Source organism: Protobothrops mucrosquamatus, unplaced genomic scaffold (assembly GCF_001527695.2).
Source record: "Protobothrops mucrosquamatus isolate PMUCROS unplaced genomic scaffold, P.Mucros_1.0 scaffold4145, whole genome shotgun sequence".
Taxonomy (NCBI): domain Eukaryota; kingdom Metazoa; phylum Chordata; class Lepidosauria; order Squamata; family Viperidae; genus Protobothrops; species Protobothrops mucrosquamatus.
In genome coordinates, this window is record NW_015390073.1 from 16,172 (window position 1) to 35,105 (window position 18,934).

Sequence of the window (18,934 nt, forward strand, 5' to 3'; positions counted from 1 at the left end):
GAATGTCAGTTTAACTCAAGTCCAGCTATATATTTTAAATTTCAAGTTTTGCGCTAACCCATTTCCTTTCTTCGGCGGGATTGTTTTTACCACTCCAAAGTGCCAATTGCCAAGGTCTGCAATAATAAGAGGAGTTTATCTGGATTCGGAGCGTGTCGCTTATTTTACAGAAGAAGCCTCGCCGGTAAATTGCCGTACTTCGTTTGTAAAGGCATTTAAGCAAATAAGAGTAATAGAAAGATTAACAATTAAGAGAAGGGACAGGCTGTTTGGGTGGGCCTTTGAAATCGACGGGACAAGTTTTATTAGAACGTTGCAGTTATTCAGTTTTTCAGGGATGATTAAAAAACAACAAACGAGGCATATTTTGCGATGTCATGCAGAATTCTATTAAAATGTTTTATTGACCGGGGAAGATGGAAAGGCCTTTTGCTGTTTAAAGAACATATGTATTAAATTTATTATAACTTGAAGTTACCACTTTCCAGTTTTCCGTGTACTGAATGACAGATATGAAAATAAAGGTATTTCCCCAAATCCCCAACTCTACTTATGGGGCGCATTAACATTAATTTTCAGTTATATTTTCCTACAATATTAAAATCAAAAGAGTCACAGAAGTGGAAATTTCTTCCAATATCGCCAATAATTTTATTGAGCACTATTGGGACTGCTGTTAAGCAAAGCGGTTGCCAAGTGTCACAATGATCTTATTTCAGCTTTCCGCTGCTTCACATGGACCTGCGAAGGTTGTTAAGCTCATGGGCTCGCTGTCAAGTTATTTTTTCATCGCTGTCGTAAGTGCAAACAGTTGCTAAACGAGGACTAGCTGTAGTTAAGAATTTTGGTAAATCAGTGCGTTAGAAAAATAGGCGCTGAATCTTTTTCCTTCACACTTTGGTTTTTCTTTTCTACAAAACTATTTTGTAGATTTCTTTTAAGTTATAGTTGCTAAGATAGTCCTATACAATTCCATTAAAGCCTTCCTCATTAAACTTTGTGACGACAATCTAAAAATAACTAGGGGAAAATGTTATTAACTTTTTTGGCAAGAGATTTTAACATGTCAAAAAATTACTGTTCCAACATTTAACGTCCAGAGGCTGTTTTGTTTTTTGTTTTGTTTTTTGGTTATGATTGTTTTGCTTTTAAAGAAACTTAAAAGTCGTGTTACTTCAGACTACATAAATATTGATATTGATATTGAAAGTCGTTTGTTAGGTTTCCGGGGAAAATGATCTATGTCTATGTAGCAATATAAAGTGAAAAATGATCAACTCAGCTGAAAAATGTGATTTGCCAAAAATGCGGCTGAAGCATAACAAGAAATAGTAAATTTTGTAGCATGAAGTCTAATGATAGCAAATGCCTAAAATGTATATTTACATTTCTGAGCAAGGTAATTGTCAATAATAAACCAGCATCGGCAAAATTCACCTCTGAAGGAAACATAGGCATATGTCTCTATCTCTGTGTATAAAGTAACAGACAACAGAGGTGTTACTTTCAAGTGGGCTAGATGGAGAAACAAAACTTCTTCGATTCTGCTGAAGAGAGAGAGCCCGAAACCTTTTCAAGGACACCAGAACAAGTGTGGATTTGAAGCGGGCGGTTCCCAAAACGAAGCTGAACTTGTTTATATGGACTACGTAAGACATTAGGGGTTTGGCTGGGAAAATTATTGTTTAAGCCTATGAATTGGAGTTGGAACCTCAGAGCTGGCTGAGGAATTCTGGGAGTTGAAGTCCACAAGTCTTAAAGTTGCCAAGGTTGAGGACCCCTGACTTAGGCCAGAGTTTATTTCTCGATTGAGGGAGCTGAAACAATAAATTGCCCAGATTTTAGTATAAATAGACTTTATTGAAGTCAGTACACTTCTGTAGTGAAGCTGAAGGTTGCGTCTACATAAGCACATTGTAACATTTCACTTCTAAAAGGAATGTCAACAATTACAACGATCATGCACGCCATGGTGGAGACTCACATTTCAGAAGCATTTCCAACCATTTCTAAAGAAATGCTTACAACATTGTTAGAGAGAGAGAGAGAAAGAGAGAGAGAGAGAGAGAGAGAGAGAAACTACTTTTAATAAACTGCAAAACATTGATCAGCTTTTTCCCCACCCCACCCCCACCCCGGTATGAGTTACAGTGTGAACAACACACAAAGAAAAGAGAGGCATACATATTTAATGTATGAAATTAAAATGGAATATTTACTGTGTAGAAGAAATTAGAAAGCTCCCAAATAAAAGGCAAAGAGCACAACCTGGAACTTTTTTTAAGAATTCCATTTATCGTTTGAAGCTGTTCTCTGAGCAAGTCCAGCTCAAAGGCCAATCAGTACTGGGAGTACTCCTTGGACTGGAGTTTGACGATGATCCGGTCCAGTTGTCTCTTTGCTTCGCATTGTGGGAAGTTGCTCATGTCGTAATATTGGGGAGCAATTTTCACCAACCTGCCAAAGAAAGGGAAGTCTGTCACACTGAGCGAAACACCTGAATGTGACATCGGCCGTAGCAATGGCTCGGCTAGGAGTAGCAGCGTCTCATAGTAAAGGGTAACCACGCAATCAAAGGAGTTTAATCCCTCCTACATAATGTAAACATGCTGTTGTTTTTTTAATAACAACTGGAAAGTTAATATTCAGGTGATAGAAGTCAGTAAAAGGGTAATGATTCGTATAGAAAGAACAAGAGTTGGAAGGGACCATGGAGGTCTTCTAGCCCAACCCCATTCCCCCCCCACAAGCAGGAGACCCTATATCATTCTGGACAAATGGCTGCCCAATCTCTTCTTGAAAACCTCCAGTGTTTTAAGCACCCACAATTTCTGGAGGCAAGTTGTTCCACTGGTTAATTGTTCCCACTGTCAGGAAATTCCTCCTTAGTTCTAGGTTGGAATCTCTCTTTGATAAATTTTCATGTTACTTCTTGTCTGCCCTCAGGTGCCACAGTTTAGATTTTATAGATTATCAAACGGCCTTTGCTGAAACAAATACTCCTTCCCTGTATTTTATTTGCCCATATTTGTATTATAATGCTGTAGGAAAACAACTTGCTATTGTAAGATAGATTAGATAGATAGATAGATAGATAGATAGATAGATAGATGGATGGATGGATGGATGGATGGATGGATGGATGGATGGATGGATGGATGGATGGATGGATGGATGGATGGATGGATGGATGGATGGATGGATAGATAGATAGATAGATAGATAGATAGATAGATAGATAGATAGATAGATAGATAGATAGATAGATTAGATAGATGATATAGATAGATGATATAGATAGATAGATAGATAGATAGATAGATAGATAGATAGATAGATAGATAGATAGATAGATATGGAGATAGATAGAGATAGATAGATAGAAATAGAGAGAGATAGATAGACAGAGATAGATATCAGAAAGAGATGGAAGTCAAGGTGTGTGTGTGTGTGTGTGACAGACAAATCTCTGCCACAATCACTCCTGGGTAGAATCCAAACCCTTGAGGCTACTCTCTTAAGCAGAAGAAGAAACTAGTAAGACATTTCCCAGAGTTTGCAAGGATCTTTTTACAAGACACCAAGAAAGCAAGCGAATCAAGAGCAGCCAAACTTCTGGGCTTGTGTTTGGAATGTGGAGAGCCTGCTGTGGGCGCTGTCACAAGATGGCAGCCATGGAGAAATGGGCCACAGTAGCCAGAAAACTAGCGTGCGCCCCACGCCCCATGTGCGCATAGAGGTATTCTGCAGATAAAGGCGGAATTAAGTAATTAGTAAAAGCAGAATAAAGGCAGAATTGGAAAATTGTGCTTTGCTGCCTGCATTTCGTATTTTTATTTTAAAAAAAACCCCGAAAGCATGTAAAATAATGTAACGAAAATCAGACAAGGCAGGGACTTTGGTGGCTATCAAGGGAGACGTCCACAAAAGCTTTGAGCCATCCATCACTATGCATGTTCCAAATAACAAAATATGATGTTATCTAAGAAGACAATACAGACATTTTCAGTTCTGATCCCCCGTTTAGGATTTCGGCTTAATCCTCGGCTTCTTAAAATCCCGTTTTATGCTTCACAAAAGAATCCAAACCTTACTGAAAATAGTATCCCTTTCTTTAAAAAAAAAAAAAACCTTTGCTGTTTATAACCGCCGGTGTTATTTTATTTTCTCTGCTTACAAAGAAGCAGGACCCATTTTAATCTTTACAGCATTCAGGCAAATTTAATTAAAGCAAAGAGGGGGTTTATCCTGGTCTGGGTCTCCTACTAAAGTTTTAAACAGAACGTAGTTTTTAGTGAAAGGAAAGAAAGGAAAGGAAAGGAAAGGAAAGGAAAGAAGGAAAGGAAAGGAAAGGAAAGAAGGAAAGGAAAGGAAACGAAAGGAAAGGAAAGGAAAGAAGGAAAGGAAAGGAAAGGAAAGGAAAGAAGGAAAGGAAAGAAGGAAAGGAAACGAAACGAAACGAAACGAAAGAAGGAAAGGAAAGGAAAGGAAAGGAAAGGAGGAAAGGAAAGGAAAGGAAAGAAGGAAAGGAAAGGAAAGAAGGAAAGGAAAGGAAAGGAAAGAAGGAAAGGAAAGGAAAGAAGGAAAGGAAAGGAAAGGAAAGAAGGAAACGAAAGGAAATGAAAGGAAAGAAGGAAAGGAAAGGAAAGGAAAGGAAAGGAAAGACCGAACTTTCACCCAAATGTACGCACTTCACGGTCAAGTGGAGATGGTTCAAAAATAAATAAAAAAATAAACTAGCTTTGAAGAAAAGCAGGCTTACCATTCCGGTTTGATGTCTGTACAAGTGCGGATGTAGTTCTTCGTGGTAAGGACAAATTCGTTGTAAAGCACCCATTCCGGTTTGTGGTCGAGAACTGTCGAAGGGTGCAGCTGAACTACCTGGTTATCTTTCACCGTCAGGTAATGCCCCGTCCGTTCCAAATGGGCCACCTAGGTAGGAGAGGACGAGGGGACAGGTCACTTCTCCAGCCAAGGCAGTCGTGGCTTAAGGCTGAAAACGATTTTTCGTACGGCTAGAAGCCTCTCGTGGTTAGGAAATCTTTTCAGCAGGCATGAAAAATCAAAAATCCGAGAAGAGGATTTTTCTCAAGCAGAACACTCCCATGGCCTTGGACCGCTTTAAGCATCCCTGGTTGGGTGGGTGGGTGGGGGGGGGGCTTGCATGACCCTCAACCATCCCACCCAACCCCTCCCCCCAACCAGCATTTCACCTCCTAATGACCCTCACCTGATGTGACCTCCCCATCACAAGTCCCTCACTGATGACTCACACCTCACTTGACAGGAAGGAAGATAGCAATAACCCTTAAGACTTATATACCGCTTCACCGTGCTTTACAGCCCTCTCTAAGCGGTTTACAGAGTCAGCATATTTGCTCCCGACACTCTGGGTCCTCTTTTAGGCACCTCGGAAGGATGGAAGGCTGATTCAACTGAACTGGTCAGGGTCGAACTCCTGGCAGTGGGCAGAGTCAGCCTGTAATGTTGTATTCTAACCCGAAGGAAGGAAGGAAGGAAGGAAGGAAGGAAGGAAGGAAGGAAGGAAGGAAGGAAGGAAGGAAGGAAGGAAGGAAGGAAGGAAGGAAGGAAGGAAGGAAGGAAGGAAGGAAGGTAGCACAAGCCCTTAAGACTTATATACCGCTTCCCCGTGCTTTACAGCCTTCTCTAAGCAGTTTGCAGAGTCAGCATATTTGCTCTCGACAATCTGGGTCCTCCTTTTAACCACCTCGGAAGGACGGGACCCTGAGTCAACTCTGAACTGGTCAGGATCGAACTCCTGGCAGTGGGCAGAATCAGCCTGCAATGCTGCATTCTAATAGGAAGGAAGGAAGGAAGGAAGGAAGGAAGGAAGGAAGGAAGGAAGGAAGGAAGGAAGGAAGGAAGGAAGGAAGGAAGGAAGGAAGGAAGGTAGCACAAGCCCTTAAGACTTATATACCGCTTCACCGTGCTTTACAGCCCTCTCTAAGCAGTGTGCAGAGTCAGCATATTTGCCCCCAACAATCTGGGTCCTCATTTTACCGACTTGGGAAGGACGGAAGGCCGAGTCTAAGTGTTACTGTTAAGATATCCTGCTTTGTGGAAGTGTGACTAAAATCCCTCCAAGTCGCTCAACCATCAACTCACACTGATGTTTTAACAGCAACGAAACATTTGAGAAACAGAAAATTAGAGGGACCNGAAAGGAAAGAAGGAAAGGAAAGGAAAGGAAAGGAAAGGAAAGAAAGGAAAGGAAAGGAAAGGAAAGGAAAGGAAAGAAGGAAAGGAAAGGAAAGGAAAGGAAAGGAAAGGAAAGAAGGAAAGGAAAGGAAAGGAAAGGAAAGGAAAGGAAAGAAGGAAAGGAAAGGAAAGGAAAGAAGGAAAGGAAATGAAAGGAAAGAAAAGAAGGAAAGGAAAGGAAAGGAAAGGAAAGACCGAACTTTCACCCAAATGTACGCACTTCACGGTCAAGTGGAGATGGTTCAAAAATAAAAAAATAAACTAGCTTTGAAGAAAAGCAGGCTTACCATTCCGGTTTGATGTCTGTACAAGTGCGAATGTAGTTCTTCGTGGTAAGGACAAATTCGTTGTAAAGCACCCATTCCGGTTTGTGGTCGAGAACTGTCGAGGGGTGCAGCTGAACTACCTGGTTATCTTTCACCGTCAGGTAATGCCCCGTCCGTTCCAAATGGGCCACCTAGGTGGGAGAGGACGAGGGGACAGGTCACTTCTCCAGCCAAGGCAGTCGTGGCTTAAGGCTGAAAACGATTTTTCGTACGGCTAGAAGCCTCTCGTGGTTAGGAAATCTTTTCAGCAGGCATGAAAAATCAAAAATCCGAGAAGATGATTTTTCTCAAGCAGAACACTCCCATGGCCTTGGACCGCTTTAAGCATCCCTGGTTGGGTGGGTGGGTGGGTGGGGGGCTTGCATGACCCTCAACCATCCCACCCAACCCCTCCCCCCAACCAGCATTTCACCTCCTAATGACCCTCACCTGATGTGACCTCCCCATCACAAGTCCCTCACTGATGACTCACACCTCACTTGACAGGAAGGAAGATAGCAATAACCCTTAAGACTTATATACCGCTTCACCGTGCTTTACAGCCCTCTCTAAGCGGTTTACAGAGTCAGCATCTTTGCTCCCGACACTCTGGGTCTTCTTTTAGGCACCTTGGAAGGATGGAAGGCTGAGTCAACTGAACTGGTCAGGGTCGAACTCCTGGCAGTGGGCAGAGTCAGCCTGTAATGTTGTATTCTAACCCGAAGGAAGGAAGGAAGGAAGGAAGGAAGGAAGGAAGGAAGGAAGGAAGGAAGGAAGGGGAACTGGTGAGGATCGAACTCCTGGCAGTGGGCAGAATCAGCCTGTAATGTTGTATTCTAACCCGAAGGAAGGAAGGAAGGAAGGAAGGAAGGAAGGAAGGAAGGAAGGAAGGAAGGAAGGAAGGAAGGGAGATAGCACAAGCCCTTAAGACTTATATACCGCTTCACCGTGCTTTACAGCCTTCTCTAAGCAGTTTGCAGAGTCAGCATATTTGCTCTCGACAATCTGGGTCCTCCTTTTAACCACCTCGGAAGGACGGGACCCTGAGTCAACTCTGAACTGGTCAGGATCGAACTCCTGGCAATGGGCAGAGTCAGCCTGCAATGCTGCATTCTAACGCGAAGGAAGGAAGGAAGGAAGGAAGGAAGGAAGGAAGGAAGGAAGGAAGGAAGGAAGGAAGGAAGGAAGGAAGGAAGGACAAGCCCTTATGACTTATATACCGCTTCACCGTGCTTACAGCCCTCTCTAAGCAGTGTCAGCATATTTGCCCCCAACAATCTGGGTCCTCATTTTACCGACTTGGGAAGGACGGAAGGCCGAGTCTAAGTGTTACTGTTAAGATATCCTGCTTTGTGGAAGTGTGACTAAAATCCCTCCAAGTCGCTCAACCATCAACTCACACTGATGTTTTAACAGCAACGAAACATTTGAGAAACAGAAAATTAGAGGGACCCCCTCCTCCTTTATTTGGGGGGGGGACGTACCTGCATGAAGTAACCGGTAACCAAGGCCTTTCGTATATTGATGTAATAGTCTCTGCTGGTGAAGTCTGTGCTTCTGCGTGGCAGATTAAACCTGTCCATGATTCGTGACAGCTGTTGGCGTACGTTGTCTGCAGACATGAGGGACCTGTAGTTAATGAAGTTGTCATAGCACCACTGAACCGATTCATGATCTGCAACGTTTTTAAAAAAAAGAAAAGGAAGGAAAAAAAAAAGTCACGAATCATCCAAAACTCAGCATTTCGGACCAAATTTAAAACAAACGCACAGTCGGAAATCATCCGGATGGGCCAAATCAAGTCAAACCAATTAAACTGATAAGTCTTTTCAGTTGTATGGGTTTTTTTCTTTTTTTAAAGTAAAAATAAAAATACACAAAAGCTACATTTGCTGCAGCGCCGAGGAAATAAAACCCCAAATTGTTTTAATTTTCTTTCTTTTTTTCCCCAAGGAAGCCGGGGACAATAGGAAGCAACGAGGGAGAATCAAATCACAACTGAAGGAAGTGATTATGGGTTGGTAGATGTATAAATCTGCCGTGTGCATCTCGTACAGCCCCACAAGGCCTGGCCAACTAAACAATTGGGATCAATTTTCCCCACCAACAATGTTCTTGTAAGACTATCAAGAATCTACGTCAGCCAGTTTTTCCCTTGGGTGACTAATTAGTATTTTCGTCTAGACAAACGCAAAATCCATCCGGCAATGTATAACTTGTACACTTAATCAGAGTGAATTATTTAGGAAACCATCCCTTTTTTTCCCCCCCGTGTCAATGTGGAAATAAGACTGCTTTTCGCTTTTTTAGCCAGCGTTTACCCGTAGCCTGGGAACGTTCTTCCCTACTGTTATTTCTAAAGATGATATTCTCCCCCATTTCCATTACAGATCATCGGTCCCGAGAGCAAGTTAAGAACTTTGATCGGGATAACGGTGGCCTTAAAGTAAATTTAGCGGCGTGGCTACAGAGTCAGCACCACCCTCAAAGTAACTGGGAACCCGGTTATAAGCTGCCTAAAAGTATGTGACGCATACGCAACTGGTTGTGTGAAAAATGCCCTGAAGGCCCACAAGGACAAGGTCAAGGTCAAGTAATCTTGCTGGCCTTTGAACTCTGGTGCTGGAGAAGACTCCTGTGAGTCCCCTGGACTGCAAGGCGATCCAACCGGTCAGTCCTAGAGGAGATCAACCCCGACTGCTCTTTAGAAGGCCAGATCCTGAAGTTGAAACTCAAGGACTTTGGCCACCTAAGGAGAAAAAAGGACTCACTGGAGAAGGGCCTGATGCTGGGAAAGATGGAGGGCAAGAGAAGAAGGGGACGACAGAGAAGGAGGTGGCTGGAGGGAGTCACTGAAGCAGCAGGCGTGAGCTTCAATGGACTCCAGAAGATGGTAGAGGACAGGAAGGCCTGGAGGAACGTGGTCCATGGGGTCGCGATGGGTCGGACACGACTTCGCAATTAACAACAACAAAGTTTGCAGAAGGGGTGAAGCTTCTAATTAACGTCTTGACTCTGAGGGGTCCTTGGTGCTCTCTGAGTTTGTCAAGTCATCACTAGCTTTGATGTCTATGGAGGTTCTCAGTCTTCGCAACTAACAACAACAACAATCTTGCTGGAAAGCAACCTCGATTCAAACTCTTTTGAGGCCCAGCCGGGCCAAGTGGGATCGACTACTCACTTTGTTTAAAAGCGTGGTAGACATTCAGCAACGTCAAATGATCTCCGTCTATGTGGGCGAATCGCATCTTGGCCTCGTCGGCGGCTTTCTTGGCTTCCGTGGGGCGAACAAAACACTGTGGGACTAAACAAGGTTGGTATGGGCCCAACACAAACGCCCATATCGATGAGTCACGCATTCACAGACAGAGGTACAAGGCCTAGCTAGGTCAGTTCACAGAGCATAGGGCAGGGCAGGATGGCCTCCAACTGGATCTTGGGCCGTCTACTACCTTGATTTGGGACATCAACACCTAACCACATCTGCAAGACAAGAGGGGGTTTCAAAGCTACAGAAGGCCTGGTTATTTTGACTAGAAGTAGGCATCCAAAAAATAATCAGAATAAGAATAGTCTAGCCCAAGGGTGGGGGACCTTGGCTCTTTTTATGACTGGCGGACTTCAACTCCCACAATTCCTGAGCCAGCGTGGGGGAACTATGGCTCCTTTATGACTGGTGGACTTCAACTCCCACAATTCCTGAGCCAGCCACTGGCTGAGGGGAAAGGGAGAGGTTCCCAAGCTGAGCCGTGCTGGTGGAGGAATTCTGGGAGTTGGAAGCCCACCAGTCATGAAAGAGCCAAGGTCGCCCAACCCCGGGCTAGCCTGAAGGCCATCAACTGGAAGGGCGGTGTGACCTTGGCACGGGACCAAATGCTGATAGCTCTGCCAAGCGCTGTGGAGACCAAACAGCCTCACAAGAATAATCCATGGTCAAGAGCAACCTGGGGAGGGGGGGTGGGGAAAGGAGGGTATTCAAGAAAATAAGCCCCCCTATAAACAGTTAGGCAAATGTCCCCTCTCCTAAAGGAGAATATGTTGATATGAGGGGGTCCTCGGTGCTCTGTTGAGCCTGGTGGTTTTCTTTGCGGACGTTTCGTTACCAGACTAGGTAACGTCATCAGTGCGCCGATGACGTTGCCCTCGTTTGGGTAGTGCTCGGAGAGCACCGAGGACCCCTCAAACATCCCCTTTGTTGGCATGGCATTATAGCTCCATCACCATCAGCAAGCATTGCTATCAGCACTGGAGGTCAAACACATGGGTGGAACAAGAGATGATGGCACTTGGTGGTCCAGGGCTAGGACCACAGTGGCAGTGGTGGAAGGCAGACTCCCAGCAGCTTTATCAGATATATATTTATCATATATATATATATGAATTTTGTGGACTGAGACTTTAGGCAGAGCCTTCTCTTTATATAATGCCGTTTTATCATTTTGGAGGTCATGAACCATACTTTCATTATTTAAGAGTAGGTAAATATCCCATAAAGCCGTTCATTCGAGACTTTAAAAATCGGTTCCTTTTTTTGTTTTTTTTAAAGAAATGACTTTTACGTAGGAAAAGCTGAATCTTTTCATTAAAGAGAGCCTGTAAAAATTCCCCACTTGTTTTACGTAGGCACTTAAATAAAATTGAATCACCCTGGAGAGAAGAGAACAGGTTAAAAACACTGCTCTTTCGATGCCTTGCAATGTTGACCCTGATCAGAACCCAAATTCAAAAAAAAAATATGTCCATTTTAGGTTTTCTTTTTAAAGGTAAATCTGCACAGTTTTTAGATTGGCCTCTTAGGAACCACTGGGAAAAAGACTGCAAAAAAAACAGCACAGAAATTGAATACTACGAACAACTGCAATATGCCAACAGCAATATTGCAGAAGGCTTTACTGCTTATAGCACAATTTTTTTAAAAAAATAAATAAATAAGGTGGTGAAAGTATAAAGTGAAATGTTTCTGCAAAAAACAAATGAAGTCGACATCCAGAAACTGAAAATGTAGGAAACTGTGTGGCACTAAGGTGGCCGAAAACCATTAATACTGACGCACAAAAACTAAGTACATGTATAGTCATGTTTATACTGCAAATTGAATAATGAAGAGCAGTACTAATTTGTTAGTACCATTTAGTGAAGCTCTTGGGGGGGATTTTTTTTTGGGGGGGGAGGAATGGGATTATTTCAATTTAGACAGTTTTGGTCGGCAAATGACTGTTTCTCCTTCATCTATTAAGCTTAAGACTGTTTCAAGATTGCCATCGCAACTCTTCCTAGAGCGAAGGTCTCAATATACTGAATTGTTTCTGGGAAGAGAATATTCTGAACCTTGTTATTAGATGGTTCCCATATTCTTTTGGTTCAGTCTGATTATGTTTACTGGGTTTTTTTGGGGGGGGGAATGGGGAATAGTTAGTGGCACTTTCTGGAAACCAGTGTAGAGAAAACTATTCCCCAATTATGTGCAAGAAAAAAAATTACCCACAAGTTTCTTTTCCACTGTGTATGTATGCTACAAGCTTGAAGAACCGTAACTTCATCGTTTTTACGTATAGGTGTATAAACATTTTGCAGCTGTTTGAGAAGGTGATTTTTTTTTTTTAAGGAAAATGATCAACATACTCAACATGTACAATTAGAGGGGATAAAAACATAGCCCCTGCATTTAAGAATTCAGCTCCTCGGTGATTGCGTGAAGAGGCAGGGTTCAACCTCCTGCCACCATCTCCGCAAATAACCGTACAATTTGCTCACCACCATGATATTCTGCCCTGCCCATCTGCTCTGAGTCTGAATTGTCAAAATTCGGCAATAAACATTGTAGCTAGTTTTTTTTTTTTTTTTAGGAAAAGGAAAAAGGAAAAGGAAAAAGAATACGCTGCAATAACTTGATTTGCTCGTTCTCACCAAAAACCTTTATACCCTTTATGCTCTACCGCGAACGTGGCACATTTTGAGACCCGCAAAATATATCTCCTCTAACGCTCCTTAAACTGGTTAATATTCCCGTCGTCCCACCCAAATATCTATTTATTGAGTTATGGAGGCTTTAAGCACATCGTTTCTTTCCCTTGCTTTTTTTTTTCTTTTCTTCTGGGATCGAATTGGTCTTATTCAGAAAGGGGCAATTCAAAGGTTTAAAGCCAAGACCCAAAGAACCACACTTTTAATTCTTTGCGGTCAAAACGTTGTTAGGCTTGGATAACTGAAACGGGAACTCAACTTTCGAAGCAGTGCATGCTGTAGAAATGTTTTTAATTTATTTTTCTCTCTTAAATTTGCATGGTCAGGCTCTAGGAACCCATCTGGATACTAGCTAGGAAAAACCATCCATGATCACCAAAGACTGTGAATAGACTAGAGCTGGAAGGGACCTTGGAGGTCTTCTAGTCCAGCCCCCTGCTCAAGTAGGAGATCCTATACCATTTCAGACAAGTTGGTTCAAACCCATTTTTTTCCCCCAATCATATTGGTTTCTACTATTTTTTAATATATATATATATATAGTATGCAGTGAAAATATTACGCTGATGCCTTTCCCTCCAACATTCCCGTTAAACAATGGGTATTTTTCAACTCTGTGTAACCTCTTGCGTGTCTTTATAACGTACTAGTCGTGAATCAGGCTGTCACAATTTACAGGACCCAGAAAACAAAAGCCAGTTCTTATTATTACTACGGCTCACTTTCAGAGCCAGAAATGAGCTTAAAAGAACTACAGTTTCTAATGAATAAGAAGTGTGTTTCCTATGATATATATATATATTATTATTTTTTTTGGAAAATCCTTTTAACGGGCAAGGATTTATTATTATTATTTTTTTCTGGACGTGAGAGACGAGTTTAGGTCACCATTTCACACACAATGAGTGCTGTAGCTTCAACGTTGATTTCATTTACGAACTTTACTCCGTGGTGAAGCCTACTACAGAGTGCGTCTGATCGGCATAAAATCAAGCTTTTTTTAAAGACCGTCAGTCCTGTTGCAGGAATATTACAAGCTTCCCCTAATTGGAGAGCTGGGTTTTGACTGGCATCTCTGTCCTTGCTATTACCTGACAACATGGCAGTAATAGATAGAATCTCATTAGAACAGTTGTAGTCGCAACTTGCAATAACCATTTTAGCCAGCTGCGGGTCAAGGGGAAACTCGGCCATCATGGACCCCAGTTCAGTCAAGTCTCCGTCATCGTTTAAAGCCGCTAAGTAGTTCAGAAGCTCCAAGGCTCTCATCAAGGTTTCTGGAGCTGCAAAACACACACAGACACACACACACACACACACAGAGAGACACGCACGCTGCTTTAAGCAATGCCGTTCCCGAAGCTGCCGAAAACCAAAAACAAATGGCCCTCAAATTAATTCAGCGATAAGTAGCAATTAACGGAGCTGCAGTTGGCTCTGGACTAGTGGGCAATCCCGGAGAGTTAGCCACAGACGGACAGGCTTGCCGAGCTTCTTCCAGCTTGTAAATGGAAACGTTTATTCCGCTAGATTTGAGATGAATCAATTTTCCTGGACTAGGACAGGTTCTTAACATTCTAATTATTATTAAAGTATTATATGAGCCATGGTGGCGCAGTGGTCAAAATGCGGTATTGCAGGCTGACTCTGCCCACTGCCGGGAGTTCGATCCTGACCGGCTCAAGGTTGACTCAGCCATCCATCCTTCCAAGGTCGGTAAAACGAGGACCCAGATTGTTGGGGGCAAGAGGCTGACTCTGTAAACCGCTCAGAGAGGGCTGTAAAGCACTATGAAGCGGTATATAAGTCTAAGGGCTATTCCTTCCTTCCTTCCTTCCTTTCCTTTCTTGATGGTGCAATGGATAGAATTCAGTATTGCAGGCTGACTCTGCCCACAGTCTGGAGTTCGATCCTAATGGCTCAAGATTGACTCAGCCTTCCGTCCTTCTCAGGTGGGTAAAATGAGGACCCGGATTGTTGGGGGCAAATATGCTGACTTTGCAAACCGCTTAGAGAGGGCTGTGAAGCATTGTGAAGCGGTATATAAGTCTAAAGGCTATTGCTCTCCTCCTCTTTCTCCTCTCCTCTTTGGCCTCTGGCATGCTGCTGCGGACCGTCGCCGGTCCATGGACCTGTGATTGGGAACCCCTGGGTCTATCCAATTAACAGCAAACTATATCCAAACATTTGGACAGACACCTTTGTTTAAATTTTTTTCCCTCTCCAGGCATATTTTCACCCATAGTGCAGTAAATCTATTGTAAACCTATGGATTTATTCAACATGCTTGAAATTTACTGCCAAAAAGGGCCTGTAGTTTTATAACTCTGACCTTCACCGAGATGTTAGAAGCACAACTGGAGCAGAGCATATCAAGATGTATGAGATAAACCTGGTTCTCCCCAATATATAATACAGGCTTCTAGGGACCCAGTATTTCTTCCCCGCTATGGGACCCCCCCAGACACATTTTGACAATCTAGCAAGAATTCCCCAAATTTCCAGGCAGAAGCCGTTAGGCTGGGAAAGACTGCTAGAAAGAATGCAAAATATTGTTTGCGTAAGATTAAATGCCTTCAATTATCTTTTCACAGACAGAGTGATGAGAAAGAGGACTTCTATCAATACAACTTAGTGTATGAAAACTGGTCCTCTTTGGATCTAACCTTTCCCTGCCGTTTCAAATTCCAGGAACAAAAATTAAATCCACATCTAAGAAGCAAACCAAACGGTTTGTAGAACGGTCTTAACGATACATACTGGTTGATGACCCAATAAAGTTATTTCCTATCAAATAGATTGCTATTATTCTTAAAGCGACTGTTCAACGTATTTAACATACTTTGCTATCAAAGAGCTCTCAAGTCACTACAAAATGGATCGCAGATCCTTTTTTGAATAATAAAGTGTACCTTAAAAAATAAAATAAAAGACTTTTGGCACTAACTGATGGTGTTTGTTACACTACAATGAATTTGGTACGTTCACTTTCAGAGAACTCATGATACAAAAAAGAAAAATGTTATCTTGCTATTGCTGAACATTATATGTCCACAATTTTAGGAATTTTTAAAAAAATATACCTGGCGGGTCCATAAAATCGAAGTGAACTAAATCGTCTATACCAAGTTTCTTCAGCTGTAATACCACAGAACCCAAGTTCGACCTCAAAATCTCAGGATAGGTGTTGTCCTGAAAACAAATAGTTTATATATTTTAATTCAGCTTCTTTTTTTCGATTAAAAAGCACAGGGCTAAGAGAAAACCGCTAACCCAAATGGAATTTTAAAAGCTCGTTTCACGTTTAATGGGTTACTGAAAACGGCTACCTTGCTTGATAACAGTGGCAGACATTTTAATGCAAATATATTTATATCTACAATTGTTAAAAGAGTCGTGAAATTTTGAACTGAGAATGAAAGCAAACGAGCACAATAATAATTTTTAAAAAACGGTGTGTGTGTGTTAAAAGCAAATAAATCTTTTTGATACCAGAGAAGCAAACATGGTGCCTGAATAAGAATATTACAATCCAGAAAAATAAACCGTGCGCTCGTTGACTGGGTCACGTTGTTTCCTAGCCCAGAAGATAAATTATTATGGCTTGCGATAAAAATATATATTTCCACGGATCCAAATTCCGCGCAACCATCGCTTCCGATCGAAAGCTAATGAGCTGCAACTTTACCAACCTGCATCTCGGTTTTGTACGCTTTTTCTGTGTAGAGCCGGAAACATTTGCCGGGCCGAGTACGACCGGCACGGCCAGCCCTCTGTTGAGCGGAAGCTTTGCTAATCGCGGTAACCAACAGAGATTCCACCCTGATTCGCGGATTGTAGACCTGTTGGGTAGAAGAGTCACATTTTTAAATAAAATAAAATAAAATAAAATGTTCACACGGTATTTAATGGATGGAAACTAACCAAGGAGAGAAGCAACCTAGAACGAAGGAGGAATTTCCTGACAGTGAGAACAATTAACCAGTGGAACTCCTTGCCTCCAGAAGATGTGAATGCTCCAACACTGGGAGTTTTTAAGAAGAGACTGGACAGCCATTTGTCCGAAATGGTATAGGGCTTGTTGCCTGAGCAGGGGGTTGGACTAGATTACCTCCAAGATCCCTTCCAACTTTTTATTATTATTATTATTATTATTATTATTATTATTATTATTATTATTATTATTATTATATTAAAATGTTCACACAGCATTTTTCCCCTCTCTAAAAATTTTCAGCCTCGTCTTAAAAAAAAAGGCCTCTTATTTTATTAGTCTGTTGATCTTTTATTGACTGATCTTCTCCCCTTTAATATAACACCATTTTTTAAAAAGAGTTAAGCTACAGCTTGTGGAGTGTTAATTTTTTTCCCCCCTCCAAAGTCAGAGAGAAAGCTCTAGATTGAAACTGGGGATCTGAATTCAGATACTCCCCCCTCCCCTTCAGCTCATTCTTGGTGGTGGGATCCTAGGAACAGACCAACTCGGTCACTGTCCACCATCTAATTTCTGAGGGACCCATCTGAAGTGCTCCCAAGCGGAAGATGGAAACTCTATTTGAAAGACTGACATCTGAAGGCACGCTGCTATTATTCCAGAAGCTTTTCCCTAATATGGAGAAGAGGTAAAGGAGATAATAGGGCTGCCTAAATGTGTTTTTTCTTCTTCTTCAATTGTGAGCAAAATATATTCCCCATGGTCAGGCTGATTGACATATTTTGATGGACGGATATCCCAGTGTTTATTTAGGGCTATTTATCCATTCCCCATCCTATGTATTTAGGGACCTGTACACTTTATGTGAAATTATTTCTCCTGTACGCTCAATCCCTTAGAAATGTTGTTAAAGAGGTCAGGAATCGTTAGCAGATAAACCCTGCCAGCCAATAAGCTGCCTAAATTAACGTTCAGCCTTAAAATTCATCCTCTTTCCATAAACAGAATCTGGAGACGCAGCTGATGATGGTAATTTTAAGGAAAGCTGAACAAAGGAGCCCATTGGAGTAGAATTTCGGTAATTCAAAAAGCCTTGAAAAGCTTATTTCAGGAATCAAGCTTGAAATGTGAAGACGGCGGAAGAAATCTGCTTCAGAAATTAAGGTTTAAGATGTCATGAAATAAAACCACATCTTAAGTACATTGGAAGATTTGAAGCACGGTGTTCTCGGGAGAGCAGAAAAACCCAGATTTATTCTGGCTTAAATCTGAATGTATGCAGGTTGGGTTGGGGTTTGGCTACAGCAAAGGACTGGACGGAACGCGTGGATGGTGCCAAATAAATTGTATTTGAATCCTAGGCAGATAGAAACTTTATATATGGGTGGTGGCTGCCCTATTTATCTGTGAAGGAACAGCAGGCAACCTGGAGGTGCCGACAGAGTTATACTGAACATCAAAAGCCAAAAGCCATCACAGGAAAGAACTTTAACCACCATTAATCCGCCTGTCAGTTAAGACTATGGAGGCTTCCTGGCTGTGTCACGTCCCGGGGATGATCACAATTTCTGCTGTGGCATCTCCTGCTTGGAAAACCATCTCTCTAGAGATTAAGCCTCCACTAACAATTTAAGTCCACGCTAAAAATCTTTTTTTTTTTTAAACTTGTAAGCGTTTAATTCATGACAGTTCTGCACTGGTACCCCTGGACATTGCTGTCCACATATTCTGTGCCCTGTATTCCCCGTTATATTGAATGTATTTTAACGCCGCATATTTAATCGACGGAGTTTTTATATACATTTGTGAAGTAAACAATTTGTTCCTTCCGTGGATCCAAATAATAAATTCAGTAATCAACAATACAAGCAGAATGGAAAATCTACATCAGTTTCATACTAAAGGGGATCGGTCAGGCAGGAGTTGTGTGTATGTTATGCATGTGTGTATGTGTGGGTGTTTGTATGTATATGGGTGTACATATATATGTGTGTGTGTATGTGTGTGTGCATGTATTGTTTGTGTGTGTATATATATATGTGCATGTATGTGTGTATATGTATATATGTACAGTATATGTTTGTGTATGTACATGTTTGTGTTTGTGTGTATATGTGTGCGTGTGTATGTATATATATATGTATATATGTGTGTATGTATGTGTATATATGTACATGTGTGTGTATATATATGTGTGTGTGTATATATAAATATATGTGTGTATGTTTGTGTGTATATATGTGTGTGCGTGTGTATATATGTGTTTGTGTATGTATAAATATGTGTTTGTATGTGTGTATATATATATGTATATGTATGTGCAGGGCTTTTTTTCTCGGAGAAAAGGTGGCGGAACTCAAACCTGGCCACGCCCTCATCAAACCCTAGGACCGCCCCTTTAGAGAACAGGAATGCAAGTAAAATTTGGGAGGGGCTATTTCCGGTGTGGGAGGGGCTATTTCCGGTGCGGCCGGCCCGGAAAAAGGTGCCGGAACGCGGTTCCGCCGCGTTC

General features: G+C 42.0%; 1 protein-coding gene across 1 annotated transcript in view; it reads right to left on the reverse strand.

Annotated features, from left to right (window-relative positions):
- Positions 1-1,839: 1,839 nt before the first annotated feature.
- The window catches only part of DHX15 (DEAH-box helicase 15), a 28,459-nt gene continuing 11,364 nt past the window's right edge, over positions 1,840-18,934 (reverse strand). The window contains exons 5-11 of the mRNA XM_015828002.1: positions 16,181-16,330; positions 15,572-15,680; positions 13,580-13,771; positions 9,706-9,828; positions 8,009-8,199; positions 6,507-6,676; positions 1,840-2,457 (exon numbers count right to left, since the gene is read on the reverse strand). Of these exons, the coding sequence (XP_015683488.1) occupies positions 2,340-2,457; positions 6,507-6,676; positions 8,009-8,199; positions 9,706-9,828; positions 13,580-13,771; positions 15,572-15,680; positions 16,181-16,330 (1,053 nt within the window). The 3' untranslated portion in view covers positions 1,840-2,339. The remainder of the gene's footprint in view (positions 2,458-6,506; positions 6,677-8,008; positions 8,200-9,705; positions 9,829-13,579; positions 13,772-15,571; positions 15,681-16,180; positions 16,331-18,934) is intronic.